This window comes from Lynx rufus, unplaced genomic scaffold (genome assembly GCF_022079265.1).
Source record: "Lynx rufus isolate CCGP_SWC_20201006 ecotype Redwood Valley unplaced genomic scaffold, mLynRuf1.p SCAF_9, whole genome shotgun sequence".
Classification (NCBI taxonomy): Eukaryota; Metazoa; Chordata; class Mammalia; order Carnivora; family Felidae; genus Lynx; species Lynx rufus.
The window spans coordinates 75,602,616-75,622,501 of NW_025814897.1; the positions used below are offsets into that span (position 1 = coordinate 75,602,616).

At 46.5% G+C, this 19,886-nt stretch overlaps 1 protein-coding gene across 3 annotated transcripts in view; it reads left to right on the top strand.

Annotated features, from left to right (window-relative positions):
• The window catches only part of NAV2 (neuron navigator 2), a 399,317-nt gene that overhangs the window by 144,054 nt on the left and 235,377 nt on the right, over positions 1-19,886 (top strand). For all 3 annotated transcript variants that reach the window (XM_047071097.1, XM_047071099.1, XM_047071098.1), the window contains exon 4: positions 19,193-19,265. In XM_047071097.1, the coding sequence (XP_046927053.1) occupies positions 19,193-19,265 (73 nt within the window). The remainder of the gene's footprint in view (positions 1-19,192; positions 19,266-19,886) is intronic.

Consider the following 19,886-nt stretch of genomic DNA (forward strand, 5'->3'; position numbering starts at 1 on the left):
TGTCACTTGTAGCCTGCCAGTCAGCATTCACAGAGTGCCGACCAATGCCAGGCACTGGGGTGGGCCAAGTGAATGCTCAGGTGGGCAAGATGTGATCCCTGCCCGTAAGGAACCAGGAGACCAGAGAATAACAGTGCAGCTGTTTCCATAGACCTCTGTGCACGGCACAGTGGGCGCCCGTTCCATCTGAGGACAAGGGGAGGTTTAAGAATAACTTCTCGGGAGGGAGTCTGAAACGTAAGAGGGTGCACCACGGGGGAGTGATAGGTGGAAGAAGGTTCACATCCCTGGGGCATCTCTTTACTAAAGGAGATCCTGGACCCTTGCAAAGGAAGGTTTTGCAACATTTGTTGATGATCCTGCTGCAGTGCCATAAGCTGTCTCTGGTGAGACCCCTCTTCTGAGGTGAGGAGTGGGGCACGGAAGAGCCAGAGTACAACACACCCCATGGGCATGGAGGTCTTTGGGTCTGGGACGGGTCCGCATTCATCATCACTACCCGGATCACCGCATTTTGGGAGGGCAATTCCTGTTGGGTCCTGGAGTGAAATTTAAAAAACCACAGCAACAAAAAGTTTATTTTTGAGAGCGAGCATGCAAGCAGAGGAGGGGCAGAGAGACAGGGGGACAGAGGATCCAAAGTGGGCACTGACGGCAGCAAGCCCGATGCAGGCGTCAAACCCACGAACCGAACCATGAGATCGTGACCTGAGCTGAAGTCAGATGCTTAACTGATGTGAGCCACCCAGGTGCCCCCTGGAGTGAAGTTCTTTAAAGGGAAATACCCATGGTCATCCAGCCTTGTGGAGGGAAGTTCGATCATGGGATCTGGGAGGTGAGAACCCTACCTGGTGGGAAATGGTCGTCCTTGATTTTAATATCAGCACTAACTTGTATCTGCACAGTGCTGTGAGGTTTGTGAGACCGTTCATACTTACGGGCACATCCTGTCCTCCCAACTCTGCTGTGGGCCTGCACAACATGCCCCCCTTTCTGGTGAAGAGAATGAAGTGCCAGGTGGTGAAAGGCTGTGCCCAGGAAGAGGCAGAGCCGGGACCGTCGGCATATACTGTCACTCTCTCCTAGGCCTCCTAGGACGAGACCGTGACTGTGACAAGACAGGCACGGCAGGGACTTCCCTTTCCCTAGCAAGCTGGCCTCAGCTTGTGTTGAAGGATTTCTTTGCTCGGTTTCAGGCTGACCTAGACACCGTGGGGGCCGCGTCCTTGGAGACGGAACCGTGGAAACATTCCCACCCCCTTTCACCCACCAGCCCATCCATTTGGCCCTTAAATAAGTTTGTGTGTGTGCGTCAGAGGCGGGTAAAATGTTTTGTCTGTTGAGCATTGCCATGGCAACCCAGAGGCATCTTTTTGGCTTTCAAGCGGTGAGTTCAGCAGAGTTCTGCATTAGTTTGGAAGGAGAAACCTTGCCTGGAGCCTGGCCCGAGGGCACTGCCTGCCTCCTCGAACCTGAATCCTGTACTCCAAGACAGGGCCTCACTTTGGAGCCTTGGAATGGCTGCCACAGGGAGTGGTTTTCTTTTTTAATCATTATTATCTTACATGGCTTGACTTTCTCTTGTCGGTTAGGAGAGGTGAAAGTTAGCAAGGCCTGCTGGCCCTTTCAGCGGAAAGCCCCAGGCCTGTTTACCCCTCTGGCTGCTGATCTCAGGCCCGGGGTCATCTGGGGGCTTCCAGCCCACAGCCGCCTCCTAAGCTTTCCGGGAGGGCTCTGCTCTGCCTTCTTCACTTAATGCTTCTAGACTGAGGGCCGGCTGGGCTTGGGAACCAGACAGGCCAAGTTCGAGCTCCTTCTCTGCTATTCTGTGGCCTTGAGCTCCCTAGTGAACCTTTTTGAAGGCTCTATTCCTGCTCTATAAAGTGGGGTTGATAGTACGTCCCTCAGAACGTTTTTGCAGTACTAATGAGGTGGTAAAGGAGACGATAATGGAGAATACTGATCACCATGATAAAATACAACTGGAGCCTGTAAAGTGTCGGCCTTGTGCCAGGTGCCTTGCTAAGTGCTGCCCAGCCGTCCTCTCCCTCCATCCTCCCAATAGCCCTTGCAGGTAGGTGATCCTACCCTCATGCTCCTCGCCTATGAGCAGCACTCAGAACATGGTAGTTTCTCTGGTGATGATTTGTGCATGTAGTTCATGTGTTGGAAACCTGGAGTCCTCTGGAAATCTGAGGAAAGCTAGGGCTCCCTCCTTCCCAGATTGCACACACCCCAGAATTTTGCATATGGCCTGAGCAGATTGTGATCCCAGAGGCTGGCCTCCGTGTCCCCTAGGGCTCCACAGACCCAAACTTCAGTGCCCCTGCTGCTTTGGGCACAGCTCTGCACCCCTCCCTGTCCTTCAGGGGTCTCCGTGGAAATGGTAGCCCTGAGTTCCCAAGACTGTAGGAGTTAGCACATAGACACAGAGAAGGACCGGGCAGTAGTTTTCAAACTTCCATTGCATGAGCAGAATTCCTTTTTTTCCCCTCCCCCCAAAAATCGTACATGGGACTGTGGCTTTTCAAGGTCTTTTTGTTGTTGTTGTTCTAGATTACTGACCTAGGAAGTAGAGTTGGAGCTTGAACCCCAAGTCTGTCTAGTTGTGGTGTTGGCTTCTGTGGCAGAGAAGGAGTGTAATAAAAATAGTCTGCACCTCCCAATCCCTGCTCTTATTTTTCACGTGTGCATACAGCAGAATCAACAGAAAAGAAGAGCTGGAGTATTTCTGGAAAGGGCCTGAGTTGACCTGTTGATGAATCCATAAGAGCTGAAAAAGGAATAGGGGCCCCTAGTGAGAGGCAGCCCCTTAAGATGGTGTTGGGGAGCCCTGGCGCCAGGTACCTCCCACTGCGTTCTCCACAGAGCTTCCTGGGCCACGGGAAGGCCATCTGCAACAGAATCGGGTTTCCAGGCCCAGTGACCTTGAGCCCTCCTAACAGCTGAGAGAAAGCAGGCCACATGCCTAGGGAGTGTCTGAGCTCCTTGGGCAGCTGAGTTGCCTCTTCCCCGGGCCCCGGGCCTATTTTTACACCACCCTAAGGGCACACACATGTTACAGAACCAAGAAGGAATGAAGAAAAGTCTACAGGCCACTTAAAATTTAAAGCAAAGTGGAAAGAGTTCAGGGCCAAGGTTAGTAGGTGGCATCCACCACTTCACTCAGTGGTACTGTTCTGGCCAGCAGTCTCTTTCAATGTGGAGGCAACTTCCGGGTGCCTCTCTCTCTCTCTCTCTCTCTCTCTCTCTCTCTCTCTGCCTCTTTGGTCACACCTCTGTTTAAACCCTCCTCGGCTACTCCTTTCCCCTTCCGTACTCTGAAGCACACAATGGAAAGTCTTTCACAATCGAGTTACCAGCGTTTCTTGCCACTCGGCCACTCATCCTCTACGTCCCAGGCATACTGGAACTTGAGGTGCCCACAGAGAGACTGTGCCCTCCTGTCTTTATACTTACCACATGCTCTCCAGACTGCCTGGAAGATCTGATGCCTGTCCCACCTGGATCAGGTAACCTTTAACCTTCAGGTCAATCGTTATCTCAAGGAGTTGAGATCTATTAGATGCCTGATGGCTTGGGTGTCCCCAGGTACCTGCGTTTCTCATAACACTCCCTTGTGGTTGAATTATCTTCTTGAAGGAGATGCCATGTCTTTCACCTGAGTATCCTAACTTAGGATGTACTTAGATGACTGGCGTCTAGTAGGCGTTTAATAAACGTTAAATGGATGGACGGACGGACGGATGGATGGATGGATGGAAAGACTAAGAAGGGAGCTGGCCTGGACTTGTCCATGTGACTGAAGGGTTGTAACATTCCACTCTTCATCCTTGTCTACGGCTGAGCAGCCATGTGGGTATTAGAAGTTTTCCAGCATTACCCTAGAAGTATCTTTCCTTCTCAATTCCTTTTTTTTTCTCAGTTTATCCATAGGACATTGCAGTTAACTTTTAGTTTATTAAGTTCGTTTATGTTGCTTGAGGTAAGCATTTTTAGGTGTCCTTATGACCAGAAATTAAAAAAAAAAAAAAAGTAAGTGCTTTACATATTTTAACTCCTTTTATTTTGCTAGAATGGGAAATAGATGTTGTCATTCCATTAAATGGCTTGGAGAACTTAGACCCTGATGCTGCGCTCTGCCAGAAGCTAAGTGTGAGTCATGTTAAAGAACCTCTCCTTGGGGCTCCTGGGTGGCTCAGTCGGTTAAGCGTCTGACTTCGGCTCAGGTCATGCATGATCTCATGGTTTGTGAGTTCGAGCCCTGAGTTGGGCTCTGTGCTGACAGCTCGAGCCTGGAGCCTGCTTCGGATTCTGTGTCTCCCTCTCTCTCTGCCCCTCCCCTGCTCATGCTCTGTCTCTGTCTCAAAAATAAATAAAAACATTTTAAAAAAATGTTTTTTTTTAAAAGAGCGTCTCCTTCTTTTCCACTTGTGCTGTAGAGCCTGGGGTTATGGCCCTTGTCCTGGATTCTGTGTTCTTACGTGATTAGAATAGCAAACATCTATATACCTATGACTGGGCAATGTCTTAGACCTCTGCATTGATGGATTTTAGCTCCATAAAACCCTATGAGAGCAGTTACCTTTATTCTCACTTCACAGATAAAGAAACAGAGATTTAGTAGTGTGCATGAGGTCACATAACTAATAAGTGACAAGCTGGGGCTTGAACTCTGGAAGCCTGACTCTAGAGTCTGTTTCCTTAACTGTTAGTCTATTCTGCATATAAGGAAATTGAAGTAGAAAAAATGGAATGTGACATGGAGGTACAAAGATTATATTTGTAATACTCGCACTTGTGTAGGTCTAGATGGAGCCTGGAGATGAGGCCTTCCATCTTGGGAAGGAGATTTGGTTTGAAGAAGAATAAGAAGACTGGAATCAGGCAGACTTGGGTCTCCCATCCCAAGGCATGTGTGCTGGGCAAGTTACTAAATCTGAGCCTTTCTCATCTGTGAAAGGGGGGTTATGATGGAAGCTGCCCCCTAGGGTTGCTGCCAGGGATGGATGAGCAATGGGATGATAATCATCTGGCATCGTCCTGGCTCGTGGAGAGAGCACGTCTCATGTCCGTTCCCTTGCCCGCTTACAGGTCCTGTATATCCTAACTATTGTGCATTGAAAGGTTTTTTCATACTCCAAGTAGGCACCCAATATGGTAGGGTGAACAGTGGACCTCCAAAGATGTCCACGTATTAATCTTCAGAACCTGTGAATATACTAGGTTACATAACAAAAGGGACTTTGCAGGTGTGATTAAGGTAAGGGTTTTGAGACTGGAAAATCATCCTGGATCATCTGGGCAGGCCCGGTGTGGTCACCAGAATCCTTCTAAGAGGGTGGCAAGAAGGTGAGCGAGGACATTTAACTATGTGAGCAGAGGGAGAGTGGGGGACGAGAGATTGGAAGATGCTATTCTCTGTCTTTGAAGACGGAAGAAGGGGCTATGAACCAAGGCCTGCAGGTCTCCTCTAGCAGCTAGAAAAGAGGACGAAATAGATTCTCCCCTAGAACCTCCAGAATGGATACAGCCAGCCGACTGCTTGATTTTCAAGCTCACCGAGAATGATTTTCCTCTGAAATTATAAGATAATTTTAGGCTGCTTTAAGCCACTAAATTTTGGTCACCTGTTGAAGCACCAGTATGAAACCAATACTCTCTGGGAACCAACCAAAATATTTCTTGCTATATTGGACAGTAAGCTATTTGGGTTGCTAGCAGAGGCTCATTTTGCTACTGCAAGCTCCTTGGATTTCTGAGTTGGCTGGAAGTCGCTTCCATTGTTAGAACACTTCAGAATAGAGTTTTCCACATTTGTACTGAGTTTACATCAGGTCATTGTAGGGAAGTATGGGGAGAACAGAGCCCCACATTTCATTTTCAGTACTGCACGTCCTTGTTGTGGGTCACTTCAGACACTAAGCTGTCATGGGAGCCACAAGTGCCAATTAGAAGTTGGGCTCCAGGTATTCCTGACCTCTTTGTGGACATATACTTATGTGTAGGTATTGTGTTCTTCAACTAATGCACGTTTGTCTTGTAACTAATAGCACATTTAAATAAATTTTGAGGTCTTTATCACATTTTGTTATTTAATGACATCAAAACTTTATAATATGTATAGTGTTTTTCATCTTTTGGTTCAATAAAAATCTGCGTATTCTAGGCACCTGGCATGGTGCTAGGTTCATTGGAAGTGCTCAGCCCGTGTTTCTTAGATGAGTGAGCTCAACAAATAATGGCCCAACTGTCCAACAGCTTCCCAGAGAGTGGGGGTGATGTTATACATCAAATTCTAATACGTCAAATATGCAATATGGATTTTGTATTTTTAAATGCTGTAAAGAAACTTGAGTTGTCCTAAGAAATTCTCTCAAATCTCTCACAGTTTTCTATTTTCACTTCATGATAAAGGTGTGTGGAAAAGACACCATTATAGCAGATTATTTTCATCAATAAGGGAAGTAGTGTTTGGTTTGGCAAAACCTCCTAGGGCAGTGCTGCTCCAGCCTTAGTGTGCATGAGAATCACCTGGAGTGCTTGTTAAAACAGTACAGGGTCCTACTCCCAGAGTTTCTGATTCAGGACTTCGGGGGTGGAGCTGGAGTATTTGCATTTTTAACAAGCTTCTTGGGTGATGCTGATGCTGCTTGCCTGGTGACCACACTTTGCCAACGCTGTCTTCAAGCCAAGTACAAAATGTCTCTTGGGCTCTGCCTGTGCAAACATGCATTTAAACATAAATGAGTTTGCAGAGTTGTTTAATTTAAAAAATTAAGAGTATCTCTATAGGGTTTATTGAAATGTAAATATTTTGAATGAGCCAGTCAGTTGGCTTTTTTTGGAAAGGTTAAGCTGCTGTAGACATCCTCTTGTCTGAGCACTGTAGTAAGCTCTGCATGGATAAGATCTGAATTGTGCACGTGGCTGTGGTCTTGGAGCCTGCAAGTGCATTCTCTACTACCTCTTCTAGCTCACTTAACCTGTGTGACCCTTGGTTTCCTCTATTGCAAAATTGAAGCAATAATCCTTTAGCGCATTGTACTCTACTGCCAATGTCCAAGTAGACATTAACTTCTTTGAGGGCACTGTTGCATCTGTCCACCTGTCCCCATCACCTGGCACTGGTAGATGCTTTGTGAATATTTACTTAAGAAATTCTCAGCACAGCCTTAGGACTGAGGCACTATGAGTGGCAAACATGGTGCTCGGTAAGGTTGAAGAACTTAGCAAATATGAGGGTAAGTGAAGGAAGAATAGCTACACATCTTTTTGAGCTGAGAGGGAAATCGGATGGTAATTTATAACCATGTAGACTGTGGTTTATATAACAGCCATCTGGGCCTCATGGTTGGATCCACCTCCCTGCATATGTCTTTGTGGAGTTCTTCTCTTTCAGCATCATGTCAAAAGACTGTTTTTGTATGTGTTTGTTTTTTGTTTTTTGTTTTTAAATTTTTCCATGAAGCAGAGCTTAGCAAAGAATTCCTGTTTGCATTCTGTTAAAGCACAGTTAGCCTATGACATTTGCATGTTGGGAGCCGGTCAGTAGGTGTGCTCACTTCAGCAAAGGGAGGTGGATGGATGCCAATCTGAGGTCAGGCCCCAGAAGACCTTTTATTTATTTTTTAAATGTTTGTTTATTTTGAGAGAGAAAGCACAAACAGAGGTGGGACAGAGCCCATCCCAAGCAGGCTCCATGCTCAGCCCAACACAGGGCTTAAATCCACAAACCGTGAGATCATGATCTAAACCAAAATCAAGAGATGCACGCTTAACCGAGTCACCCAGTGCCCCGAGAAGGCCTTTTGCAACAAAAATAAAAACCAAATAGATGCTATTAGTTGAAAATCCATGTACTTCATAAAAATTGATCTTCTAGCTTTTTCTTTTTTTCTTGTTTTTAAAGAAAAGATAAGATGATCTGCCAGTGCTGGGTTGGCACTCCCTAGGCCCAAGTTGGCTAAAACTGGGTAGCAGCTGCCCCTTTTAGATAGTTAGGGGCTGCATTTGTCCTACGCCCCACCATTCTCTATTGTCATAAAACCAGCTTTTGTTATTTGTTACCTGTTTGCTCCCTGCACACATTTGAGGTTTGTGACCCCCAAATTGTCCTGTTCTTACAAGTATCATGAACTTGCTCAGGGATCCTAAGCACTGGCATATGGTGGTTTGAAAGAGCCCTGTTGGGAGAGCATTTGTACTTCAAAATGATGCTCATAAATGCTTATGTTGTATTAATTTCTGCTCCTAAAGATTTCCATCAGTATAAAAACATAAATGTCTCCTGCAAAACACGTAGAAAAGAATATGGGAAAAGTCAGCTCCTTCCTCTGTGAAGTGTCCTTCGTCCTTTTGATGTGAAGATGAGATTTCATTCAAAGGGATTGATTGCCTGCCTGGTCTCCTGGTCAGCTGGAGTCCCAGGGTAGGGAAGGTGACTGGAGTGGTCAAGAGCGATAGTAAAGCTCCTGCCATTTGGTTGTTAATATTCCGTGTTTGTAGAGGGCCTCTTAGATCCCTTTCCATTAAGTGTTCAAATTCTAACTCTGCCGTTTAATGACCGCAGTTTTAGGAAGGCACTTAAGCCCCTTGTGCCTCCATTTCCCCATCTGGAAAATGGCAATAGTAGCTACCTCATCTAGTGGTGAAAATGAACTGAAATAATAATGTATGGAAAAGAATTTATCCCAGTGTTTTGTGTTTTCTAAGAGTGTAAATATTAGTTTCTTGGAAGGCCTCTGTAAGGCTTTCAAGAAAGGGATAATTATCCCCATTTTTCTGAAAAGAAAACTGGGACTCGGGGAAATCAAGGACCTTGCCCCAAAATAGCCAAGGAGCTGAGAAATCCAGACTTCCCCTCTGGTCCCGTGAAATCCCTAATTCCTCTCTCGGAAGGTAAAACTTCCTCTTAGTAATGGCTCCAGTTACCGTGTAGATGACATTTGGACGGGAGCTTTTCCTATGGAAGGGATGGGAGCAGGTGACAAAATCCCCTCATTCTCACACTTTGCCCTGAAGGAGCAGGAAGACAGAGAACATGCGATCAGGATTCTCTTCACTATTGTGAAGGATGACTAGTTACCTTTTCTGGGAGGTTTTGAGGGGAAACCAACTCGGAATTAAAGCCTTTCCTGGGGCCTATTCTGGTTCTCTGTGGGAATCTTACAGAGGAAGCCCTAACTAAAACAGAAGGCCTTTTAAGGGTTAGCCTGAGGATGGGGCATTTCTTTTGACTTGATTTTTTTCCCCCTCTGTCTTGTGAGACCTCTTTCACAGAGACTTGCAGAGATTTTATTCTGAGTTTAAGATGTACTGATAGTTTATTTATGAATAGCTCTCAAGCGCTCCATTTTTATGGCGACCCAACAGCTTAAATTTCACCTTTAGGAGGAGGCTGTCTTCCTAATAATATAGGTAAAATTACATTTTATTAAGTGGCCAATATTTAACCATTTTTACCTCCAAAAAATTGCAACCTTGCTCGACTGAATACTTGACAAGGACAGAAATAGTAACAGAGATTAGCATTATATGACACGTTAAAAATTGTCACTATTTCTTCCCAGGTGCATTAGATATCTTATAGCCTTGGAAAGCTCAAGGATATCCTGAAATAGAGACCTTCCTGGTCTAGCTTGTTCTCCTCTTCCAGTGGAATTCGTGCCTCCGACATGCTGCCTGTGGCAGGAAACAGAGTTGAGGATTATTTTCATTATTAATAATGTTCTTAATTACTTTTGATATCCTATGTTTTCTGATGGGTTGTCATGTAGCTCTTTGCTCAGATCCGTCACATCTAGTTTCTTGGTATATTTTGTGTACTACTTGCAAGATCTCCCAAATTCTATATTAATCATCACCAGTGGTCTAGAATTCAGGCTCTGCTCCATAGCCATACCTGCTAACAGCTCTTTGAACTTAAAAAAAAAAAAAAAAAAAAAAAAAGATTGACGTCCTATATATGAAAGGTGCTAATAGTGTGCCTGGCATATAATAATGACCCACTAATTGCTAGTAGTATCTGGAATTGGAGTGGAAAGGGAAGGGCAATTTTTGAATTCCATCTCCTGCAGAAATGAACACTGCAGGGTGATATGTACAGGCACAGGATGACAGCAGGTGCCTTCATGCCAGCCGTCACCAGTGGGAGGGCAGAGTCTTACAGGATTGAGTATTGAGGCATTCTGCTTGGCTTTGCTTTCCAGGTTAGTGATGCTGCCAGGGTGTTTTGCACTTGTGTGCCGGTTATCCTTGGAATTGCAGGGTTGACGTCCACAGACAGACCGTTCATGGGCAGCCTGGGAGGACCATAGCTACAGATGATGGTAAATCGGCTGAAGCACAAAACTGCATTCAGAGGCTGCTACGAGGGAACTGGCCACCAAACCGGGGAGCAAGTTTAACTCTTGGCCTTCATCTGCAAATGATTCCCGTTACCCTGTTCCTTTCTACGTATTTGCTTTGTGGGTAAAATGATCTGTTCTAGTGGTATTGCCAAAGTGGAGGGTTTGCTGCCCTTGTGGGGTATGTCAAAGATCTGTTGTTTTGTTTTCTATTGCGTTTATACTCAGTCTCTTGAAGACCTTGTGGTGGTTTATGGGTTACAGGATGTAAATATGACAAAGCTACAGAAAGAACCAGGCTAAAAAGAGCACAGTGAGTCAGTGTCAGGCTTTTGAGTTGGTGAGCTGATAAGTGTAAGCTAACCCTTACCTCGTTGGCGACCTTTGTTGAGTGGGGAGTCTGCTCTTGTGTGCTCTGTGTTTGCTACGTGAGGAAGGACCACGCTGGCTTGTCACTTCTGTTTCCCCTTCCTCTAGAGCAGAGGCTGCAAGAGAGTATAGTCGTTATTCATCAAGGAATGAATGAGGCGACCAAGTTTTAGTTAGCTCCTGGGTAGAATTCTCTAGCAAGTATCCACAGTAACACTCTTCTCTGTTGGTTCAAGAGGCAGCCACACATTTGGGGTCCAGAAAGCAGGATTTTCTTGTTTAGGTTGGCCTCTGGGTTTGTCTCCTTCTCTGTAGGAAAAGCCAGGGTTTTCTGTGAAAAGTACTTGCTCCTTCTTAACGGAACTATTGGTCTGCTGTCTTAGGGTTTTTTTATGTCACTTAGTAAAGGATAAAGGAGACTTTGACCAGAAATCTTTCGGGACGGGAAGTACTAATTCTAACAGGGTCAAAATGGATTCTAGCTACAAGGAACCCACTCGTAGAGAGGCCATACTAGCATCATGCACTTTAGCGAGCTTCAGGGCATCTCACAACTCCTGAGTGATCCCTTACTTTCAGGAGATGGCCAGTGATCTATAATATTCTGCCATTACGGAAGGGTATGAAGAAAGAGTCTTTTGAAGCTCTGACTATATGAACTTCCAGACCCTTGGTCGAGGTCAGCCTATCTATGCCTCAGCATCTCTGTTGAGATAGTTACCCACCTTCCCATGTTCTCGAGGAGGAATTTGAAGCTTGAAGCAGTTAGTAATTTTGCTAGGGTCTTGAGGGTAGTCTGAGACAGCCAGAATCCAGCGGGGAGAAGCCCAGAGTCTGTATTCTTCCAACAGATTACGGTCCTCTAATAATTGTGATGGGATACAGGTACCCGTGGGAGACGTAACCCATGGGAAGACGCCAGCAATCCCTCTGCCCTGTTGTGAATTAGTTTACCGCTGTCTTTTTAAGAGTGGGCTTGCTGAGACCTAGGCCCGACATCAGGTGATAGAGAGGACCCAGAGTCTCCGTCTGGGCTTGAGGGGAAAGTCAGGAGCAAACGGAAGGCAGCCCAGGTAATAAGCTTGTCGAACTCTCTGCTTTGCCAGGGGCCAGCTCTACACATAGCCATGGGCATGTCATAGCCTTAGAAGTATAGTACAGGGATGTCCTGTCAAAAATGACAACACTGTAACAAAAACTGCTAGTTATGGGGCACTTAGGAAGCACCACGTATATATCCTCCACCACCCTGTGCAATGGGTGTTATAATGCTCATTCCACAGATCAGACCATGGAGGTAACTTAGTGGAGATCAGGGGCAGAATCAGGATTTGAGGCCAGGTTTGTCTGACTCAAAAACCTGGGATACATCCCTGAATGCCACTCCTTAGCCCTAATCACTTCCCTCTAGCATTTGGGTCCAGCTCCGAACTTGGGGGAGCTTAGGCTCCTCCCTTTGGGGAGTATTAGGAAGTTAGGCCACATTCCTCTGAAACCGGAGCAGGGAAAATGGTGTTGGCAATGGCGTGCTAGATAAACGCACCCAGGGGCATCTGTGCGCCTTTCTGACCATGCCGATGCCCAGAGGACTTTTCCCCCTCATCCCTACAGAGCTCAGGTGTAAGCGTTTTTTATGGGAGCCTCCAGAGTAAGGACTGCTTTCTAGAATTTGAGCTATACCTCCCTTTCCAGATTTCTCTTTGTCTCGAGGGAAAAATCGAGAAGTCAGAGTGTAATAGGAAAATGAAATAGTCTAAGCATTTGGAAGCAAAGTGGAAAAAGATAATCACTGGAGGAATTTGAGATTCTTGTTTTCGATTGTTTCTCCTTGAAAGGATTTTTTGTATCCATATGGACTTAGCCATGTGCCTTAACAGCAGAGAGACTCCTATAAAGTTTTTTTTTTTTAAGGAATTCTTGACAACATCTCAGCTGAAGTTATAAATATCATATACGATAAGGTGGTAACATTGCCAAATTAAAGGAAGGAGCTGGGCAAAGCACTAGCAAGAACAGACCTAGGAACCAAAGCCCCATCCAGCTCCCAAGTCCCACATTCTTCAGCTGTTTGAAAGGCACCAAGAAAGCGAGAGCTGGTATGAATGGCCAAAGCTGGGACACAGGACGTGGAGCCCCTCGTGCTACTGGGCTAGGATGGCTTCTTGCATCAGCTAAGCTAGCCGCAGCTTGTGGCACTCACAAGGGGAGATGCTCTTGAATATCTCTCCACCTGAGATAATTCGAAGTACCACCATACATGACTCCCATTTCTGGGGTCTCCTAAAATGAAAACTATAATGTCTAGGCCCCACCAGCTCTGTCTCACGGGATTGTGTCTCCAGGACCCACGAGCCTTGTGGCCCACGAGCCTTGTGATCATGGGATGATGCTGGGCTCCAACACTGATGGAGGTGTCCAAAAAAAAAAAAAAAAAAGTTCAGCTGGACAGATCCTGCATCAGGCCACGGCCTAGGAACAGAGGCAAGAGACATCACAGATGAGATGGGCATTTAGGAGAGTGTTTCCCCAAAGTTCATTTTGCTTTTTGATTTGGTTTCACGGTTGGATTTCTTTTTTTTTTTTTTTTTCTTCCTCTTTTCTATTTTTATTTTTGGAAAGGGGCAGAGGAGGGAGTGTCAGAAAGGCACGGAGACCTGTTGGATAGGAAGCAGACCTTCCTAGGACACGTGACCACAGATGCTGACCTTCCCTTCCCATCCTTCCCTGTCTCCATGCCCAGCCCAGATGTCACTGGAGCCCCCACATCAAGGATGCTGCTTGAGCCATCCCTGACACAAAATAGCCCATCCTCAAGCTTTCAGATCAGAAGGGCTTGGTCTGGCTGCTGTTGCCCTGGTAATGGTTGGGGAGGTGACATGGTTCAAGGCTTCCCTAACACCTAGGAGGACCTCTGCCTTCTCTGTCCTGTCAGCTCTTGAATGTGGCCCCATGTGGCCAGCCCTCTGCTCTTGCTCAGTGTCCTGTCTCTTAGCTCTTGTCCTCTGCCACCTGGCTGCCAGCCATGTCAGCTCCCTTTTGGTTGCCAGAACGTGGTATGCTGCATCCTGCCTGGAAGCTTTTGAGTCTTAGATTCACTAGGTGTAGTGTGGTTTTTCTCCCCACTCTGTGTCCAGCTAACTCAGGTCTCCGCTCAAATTTCCCATCAGTCAACAAAATCGTCCTGAATATCTGCAATGGGGTCCTCACTGTTCTGGGTGCCTGGGGCGACATCAGTGAATAGACCAACAAAAAGTCCTGTCTCTGAACCTACATGCTGTCTCTTCCTTGAGAAATTTTTACCTACCTACCATGCCCCTGGCTAGATCCGGTCTTCTGTACATGATAGATGTTGTCTATACTTACTTGTGCATTGACTTAGTGGCCCAGTGCCCTACACTAAACTTTAGGTTCTTTTGAGGTCAGGGATTATTCACCACTGTATACGCAGTACCGCACATTGCCTGACATCCAGTAGGTGCTCAGTGAATATGGGTCAAGGAATGGATTAATGAATGACAAGTAGCAGTGCCAGGTGTGAGGGTCACACTTCTGGAAGGAAGCTGTCTGAGCGGATGTATGGGGCTCATGAAGAAGCTGCACTGTGCTTTTAAAGTCCCCAGAACCTGAAGGTTCTTACTCAACCTTGTCTGTAGTCTGGATCTTCCATTGCCTAGGCTTTAGGTATTTCATGACTTCTAGAAAATGGCTGTAACCGTGCCTGACTTGAGTGCAGCTGCTGTTTGCCTCTCTTCCCAGGATGGAGATCTCTGAGGGGCCTGATGAGACACTCTTAACTCCTGAAAACTAGTGCCCCATTTACCTGTATGCCTGGAGCCCATCCTCCCCTTGGCCGTGGTGGTGCCCATAGAGATGGTCTTCGTTTGCATTAATCATTTTCATGCGCTTTGCACTCAGCTACACTGGTATTCAGAGAAAAATGCTGCCATGACAACTGCCACAACAGATGGTATTTGATCAGTCTCTAAGCTACCAAGGAGATCTACAGCAGTTCTTTCGAGCTTTGCATATTTCACTTTATCATGAGACCCAGTCCAGCCTTAATCGTGGTTGAATTGCAAAGTTTTCCATTTGCCTTCTGTCCCTCCCCCTTGTCTTTCCAGTTGTTTGGCATTTGTTTTGACTTTCCTTGCTCTCTGGCTGGCCTGGGTGGAGATGTGCTCTTGGAAGTGGGAAACAAAGACCACAACAGACACAGTGCATGGAAGTTGCCTTGCATGTCTCCAGTTCCAAGGTGGTTGAGAAACGATTCACCTTTGGGATGGAGATACCAGCCGAGACGGCAAGAGAGCCTCCATGGCAGCCTTTCTCTCCCAGATCTTCACAGATGCACATGGTGGAGGCCCTGTGTGGCCCCAAACAAAGGGAGGCCTGGGAAATGCATCTTAGTCTTGTTTTTTCCCTTTGCTCCACACGTGCCTTATCCAGCCCCTTTCTGCTCCCAGGGTCTCCAAGTAACATTGTGGTCCCACTTCTGGGCTTCCCCGCTCCACCCCAGCTGATGCTCCAAACTCCAGGAACTCCATCTCAGAGCTCCTGGACCCATTTCTACGGTAGCAACTATGACAGCCTTCTCACCCGGTGTGAAGTGCAGCTTTCCACTCCTGCTCAGCAACATTGGAATGTCCGGCTTTGCAAAGATTTTTTTTTTGGCTAATTTTGGAAAGTAGTTTATATTGGCTGTTATGTGTTAATGAACAACTTGGGTTGTATTTACATACTTTGCTGGTTAAGAGCCTTTCCCATCACTCTGTATCCCAACTTTAACCAGATCTGCCTCTCACACTGCAGGTCTGGATTGCACATGAGCCATGAGCCTCATTAAAGATGGGCATGTGGACACCCTTGTGCTATGAGTGCCCGGGATATGCCCCTTACCTGGTGTGGTGGCATTTTACAGTTTCAACAGGGCAGGAGAATGAATTGTTTACCTGTATGGTACTGGAAGAAAACCTTAAGGTGCATTTTAATCACAAGAGAGGCTGGATCAAAGAAACATTCTCCCCTTCTGATCTCCTTCCAAGTGAAGCCAGGAGGTTGGAATGCACATCTGACCCTATTCTGCTTCCCAGCCCTGCTCTCTTCCTGGGGTGCAGATGAAAAGAGCGTGGGTCTCAGCAGCCTTGTCAGGAGTGATTTTTAACCTTAACAGAACATTATTAAAGAGTGGATTTGAGGCTTGAGGAATGTTTTTTGAACTCCTTCTGTGAGCAGAGAAATCATAGTGGAGGGGGAACAAATTCAAGGCGCTTGATGAGCTTATGAATCGTCTTTTAAATGATGACCCGAGTTCTTATTTTTAGTTTTAACATATTCCAGGAGTGCAACCCAGCCATCCAAATATTGCTCCCTGTTCTATCTCCTCTTTAGGAGAAAGCATTCTTGATGACCTTAAGCCTTCTCTCTTCGCCTAATGAAGATCCTGGTGCTTCCTTTGTTCATATGCTCTGATTCTCCCGGAGATGGATGTGAGTTGGGGGGTGTGTCGGTTGGCCCTCTGGACCCTAAAGAGAAGGGTTATGTAAATGTGGGCTTCTGGACAGGGAGGAGGACTCTGCACCAACATGGTGAGAAGAATCGGGCACAGTGCCTGGAACAGAGCAGACATCTACACAATTAATTATATTGATTGAATGGCGAAAATCCTATAATGCAGGTTTCTCATCCCTAGCACTATTGACATTTTGGGTAGGATTTCCTGTTATGGGGGACAGTCCTGTGCATTGTAGGATGTTTAGTAACCTCCTTGGCCTAACCCGCTAGACACCAGTGGCACCCCCACATCGTGATAACAGAATGTAGGCAGATGCCCCCTGGGGATGGCGAAACTGTGGCCCCTTCTCTCCCACTCTCCCTGCCCTGTAGAGAACTGATCTAAATTATGAAATCTTTGAAAGCATGATAGGGATTTTCAAAAGTAACAGGAGGAAAAAGTAGTCTAGGTAACCTATTTAAACTTCTTCATTCCTTTACTAGAACTTAAATTAAAAGAAAGCCCAGTAGATGGCCAAATCGAAATGAACCAAGTGTTAGCCTTGCAGGAAGAAATGACCATGTACTTTAAGTGATAAATGTGTTGAATTGCTCCGTGAATGTGACAAGTAAATGTGCTTTATGCCCTTTGGAAGGGAATTTCTATAGAATTACAGTGTTCTAGGAGAGCGGTGCTTTTCTTGAATATGTTGGTGGGTGTCTTTTTTTTTGTCTTTTTAATCAATGTCACTGTGCTGCACTGTTCTTGAAAACCTTAACCTGCCCATGCCTGCGCACCTGTGCTTGCCAGGATAAATACCAAGGGTACTATTTTTGATTTTACATTAACAGATTCAGGAGTGGCCAGCTTTCTCTTTTTCTCGTTTTTTGTGGGGACCTAATTGCCAAAGCCTCACTAGTCCACCATGTGCAAGATCTACTGAAGAAAGTAGGGTAGGATTATTCAAAGAAAAAAAGGGTAGAAGAATTTTATAGTTCTATCATGATTTAAATATCCGTGCTTCTTTGTGGGGGCAACAGATCCTCTGGTGTGGTTTTGGTAGATTACCTTTGTGTACACTTGAGGAATTAAGGACCGATGGTTATTTTTAGCAAAAGCAGGGTTTTGTAATGGGGAAAGAGCATTCAGAGAGAGAATTTTCATTAGTTACAAATGTAAGCAGATGCCTTCAGAACACCTTCCACGGGGCCCTCCTGGCCATTCTCTTCCTTCTTTCCCCTTCCTCTTCCCTCTAAGATGGTAGCACCTGGTTGTCACTGCCGTCACTCTGATGTGGAAGGAAGGAAGAGTTAAAAGCAACCCCCCTTTGCACTCGCCTTGATAAGAAGTAGTGGCAGCAGGCCTTGCTCATAGCATCAGCGTTGACTTAGTTTGCAGGAAATTGCATTTTGCCCCTTTGCCTGGAGATAAAACACCTCCCAGATGAGGATCTTTGAGGGAGAGCTGGAGGCTGGGAGGGAGTTGGGAACCTGTGCTAAAAACTGCAAGGTTGGGGGTGTGTGGGTGGCTCAGTCTGTTAACCATCCAATTCTTGATTTTGGCTCAGGCCATGATCTCCTCCTGGTTCGTGAGATTGAGCCCTGCATGGAGCTCTGTGCTGACAGTATGAAGCCGGCTTGGGATTTTCTTTCTCCTTCTCTCTCTCTGCGCCTCCCCTGCTTCACTCGCTCTCAAAATAAATAAACTTAAAAAAAAAAAAAAAAAGGATAGAGCAATCTCAGGCTCCGGGTGTACTGGAGTCTGTAAAACCAGGGCAGTTTTATTCAGGTGGCCCATAGCTTAATGGAGTGCTCGGAAGGTCTGCAGACGAGGAGCAGAGAAAGAAGATGCCAGACATGCATTTCGGGAAGACTGCCTTGGAGCCCTACTCTACTCGTGAGATCTCTTACACTGTAGACGCTTAGCTCTGTGCCTGGTGAAATAGCCTTCGGAATACCACTTGGGGGTGGGGGGAGTGGTCACAGGTACACTGTGAAAGATGGTCATTTATTTGAGATCCACTTTATGGGTTAAACACCTATTTGAGTTCATAAGAATGCTGATAGAGCCCAGGAAGTCGGGGGGGGCGGGGGGGGTGGTGTGCTGTGGTGAGGAGGCTCTCCATTGTGGATTGCAAACTGCAGTTAGTTCAAAGATCCTTGTGCCAAGCCAAAAGCAGTTTCTTTTATTTATGGTCACCATTGACGTTAATCGAGCCTGAACATTTTCCTGTAGACTAAAAAATCATTAGCCCTGACAACTGAAGTCAAATCAGACCTTTGGGAATGACCTAATTGTTCTTTCCCGAGAGCTGGATGTTAGCTTGCCCTTGGCCGTGGCATCAGCCCTGCCAGGCCTGGGAGGCCTCCCAGACTGTGGCAGGTGGGTTCCTTCTTGTCACAGAAAACACAAAGGACAGAGGGGCTTGTTCTGTCACAGCCCTCCCTCGTCATCTGCAGTGCCTGCCGTCCTGAGAATTTTGTGAGTAAACGCAGCCCAGGGCCCTGCCGAAACTCCCGTTCACTGTTTTCCCATTTGACGGTGTGCCGCCTCCATGCTGGAAATTCCTCCCAGCTGCTGGTGGACGGGTGGGTCCGGTATCCCCCTTCGTCCCCACTCCGTTTTTCTGGCAGCTGCTCAAATTTTCAGGATAGCTGTAGTGACAGTGGTGAACCTAGGGACTCATTCCACCCTGGTTATTTTTGGCAGCCCTGAGCAAGCCAGGGCCTCGACTTCTGGAGCTGTGTGGTTGGGATATTAGGTAACTTTTTCCTGTGCAAGTACAGACAAAGAGTCCTGACCCGCACCCGTCCCTCCGTCCGTCCATTCATCTGCCGTTTCCGAGTCGTTTTTGCTTGTTGTGAATCTTTGCAAATGCACCATGAACCCTCTCTCTGACATAGCCCTTTGTTCCTGATAAAAGATGGCTCTGGAGAAGGCTGAACGTTGATTGAGTGTATGTCGTTCTTTTTTTTCCCCCTAGATTGAAAACATAGATGCCTGCTTGAATTTCCTGGCAGCTAAGGGAATAAACATCCAGGGGCTGTCTGCAGAAGGTGAGTCAGAGCGCTGGTTCTAAAGCTGCCTTCTCATCGTTAGAAGCGCCCACCTGTTACTTACTGATGCCTTGAATACAGCTCAGCCCAGGGGTGCTTGTGGGCTCTTCTGCTTTTGTTTTCCTATTGGTTTTAGGGCAGCTCAATGCTTGTCTAGACCGGAGGATGCCAGCTTTTTGACACATCCCGAATCACTCCAGGAACGTAGAGCCCACCATGCTGGCCGTGTCTGCCACACCGAGCGGGTACCAGCGGTGGAGCTGCTTCTCTGGAGAAGGGCTTAATCAAACAATACTGATCCGATTCACCCGGCTAGCAATTCAGTTAATTATCAAGCCAGGCCTTATCTGTGGGAGAGAGAACACTTAGCCACAGCACATATTTAAGTTGTACAGTTCCCAGGGAAAAACGCCCAATCCTTATCTCTGACTTTTATTAGAAGCAGCAGCAGCACTTTTCCTAGCTCAGAGAAAACCAAACCCCAAACACGTGATGCATTAATGAGATGCTACGTTTTGACATCCCGATTAGTTTTTAATTAACTCCAATTGGGTGGCTAATTAGCACATTAGCTTGTGCTGGTGGTTTGCTATTCAATTAGGTATCGGTCTGGAGATGGCT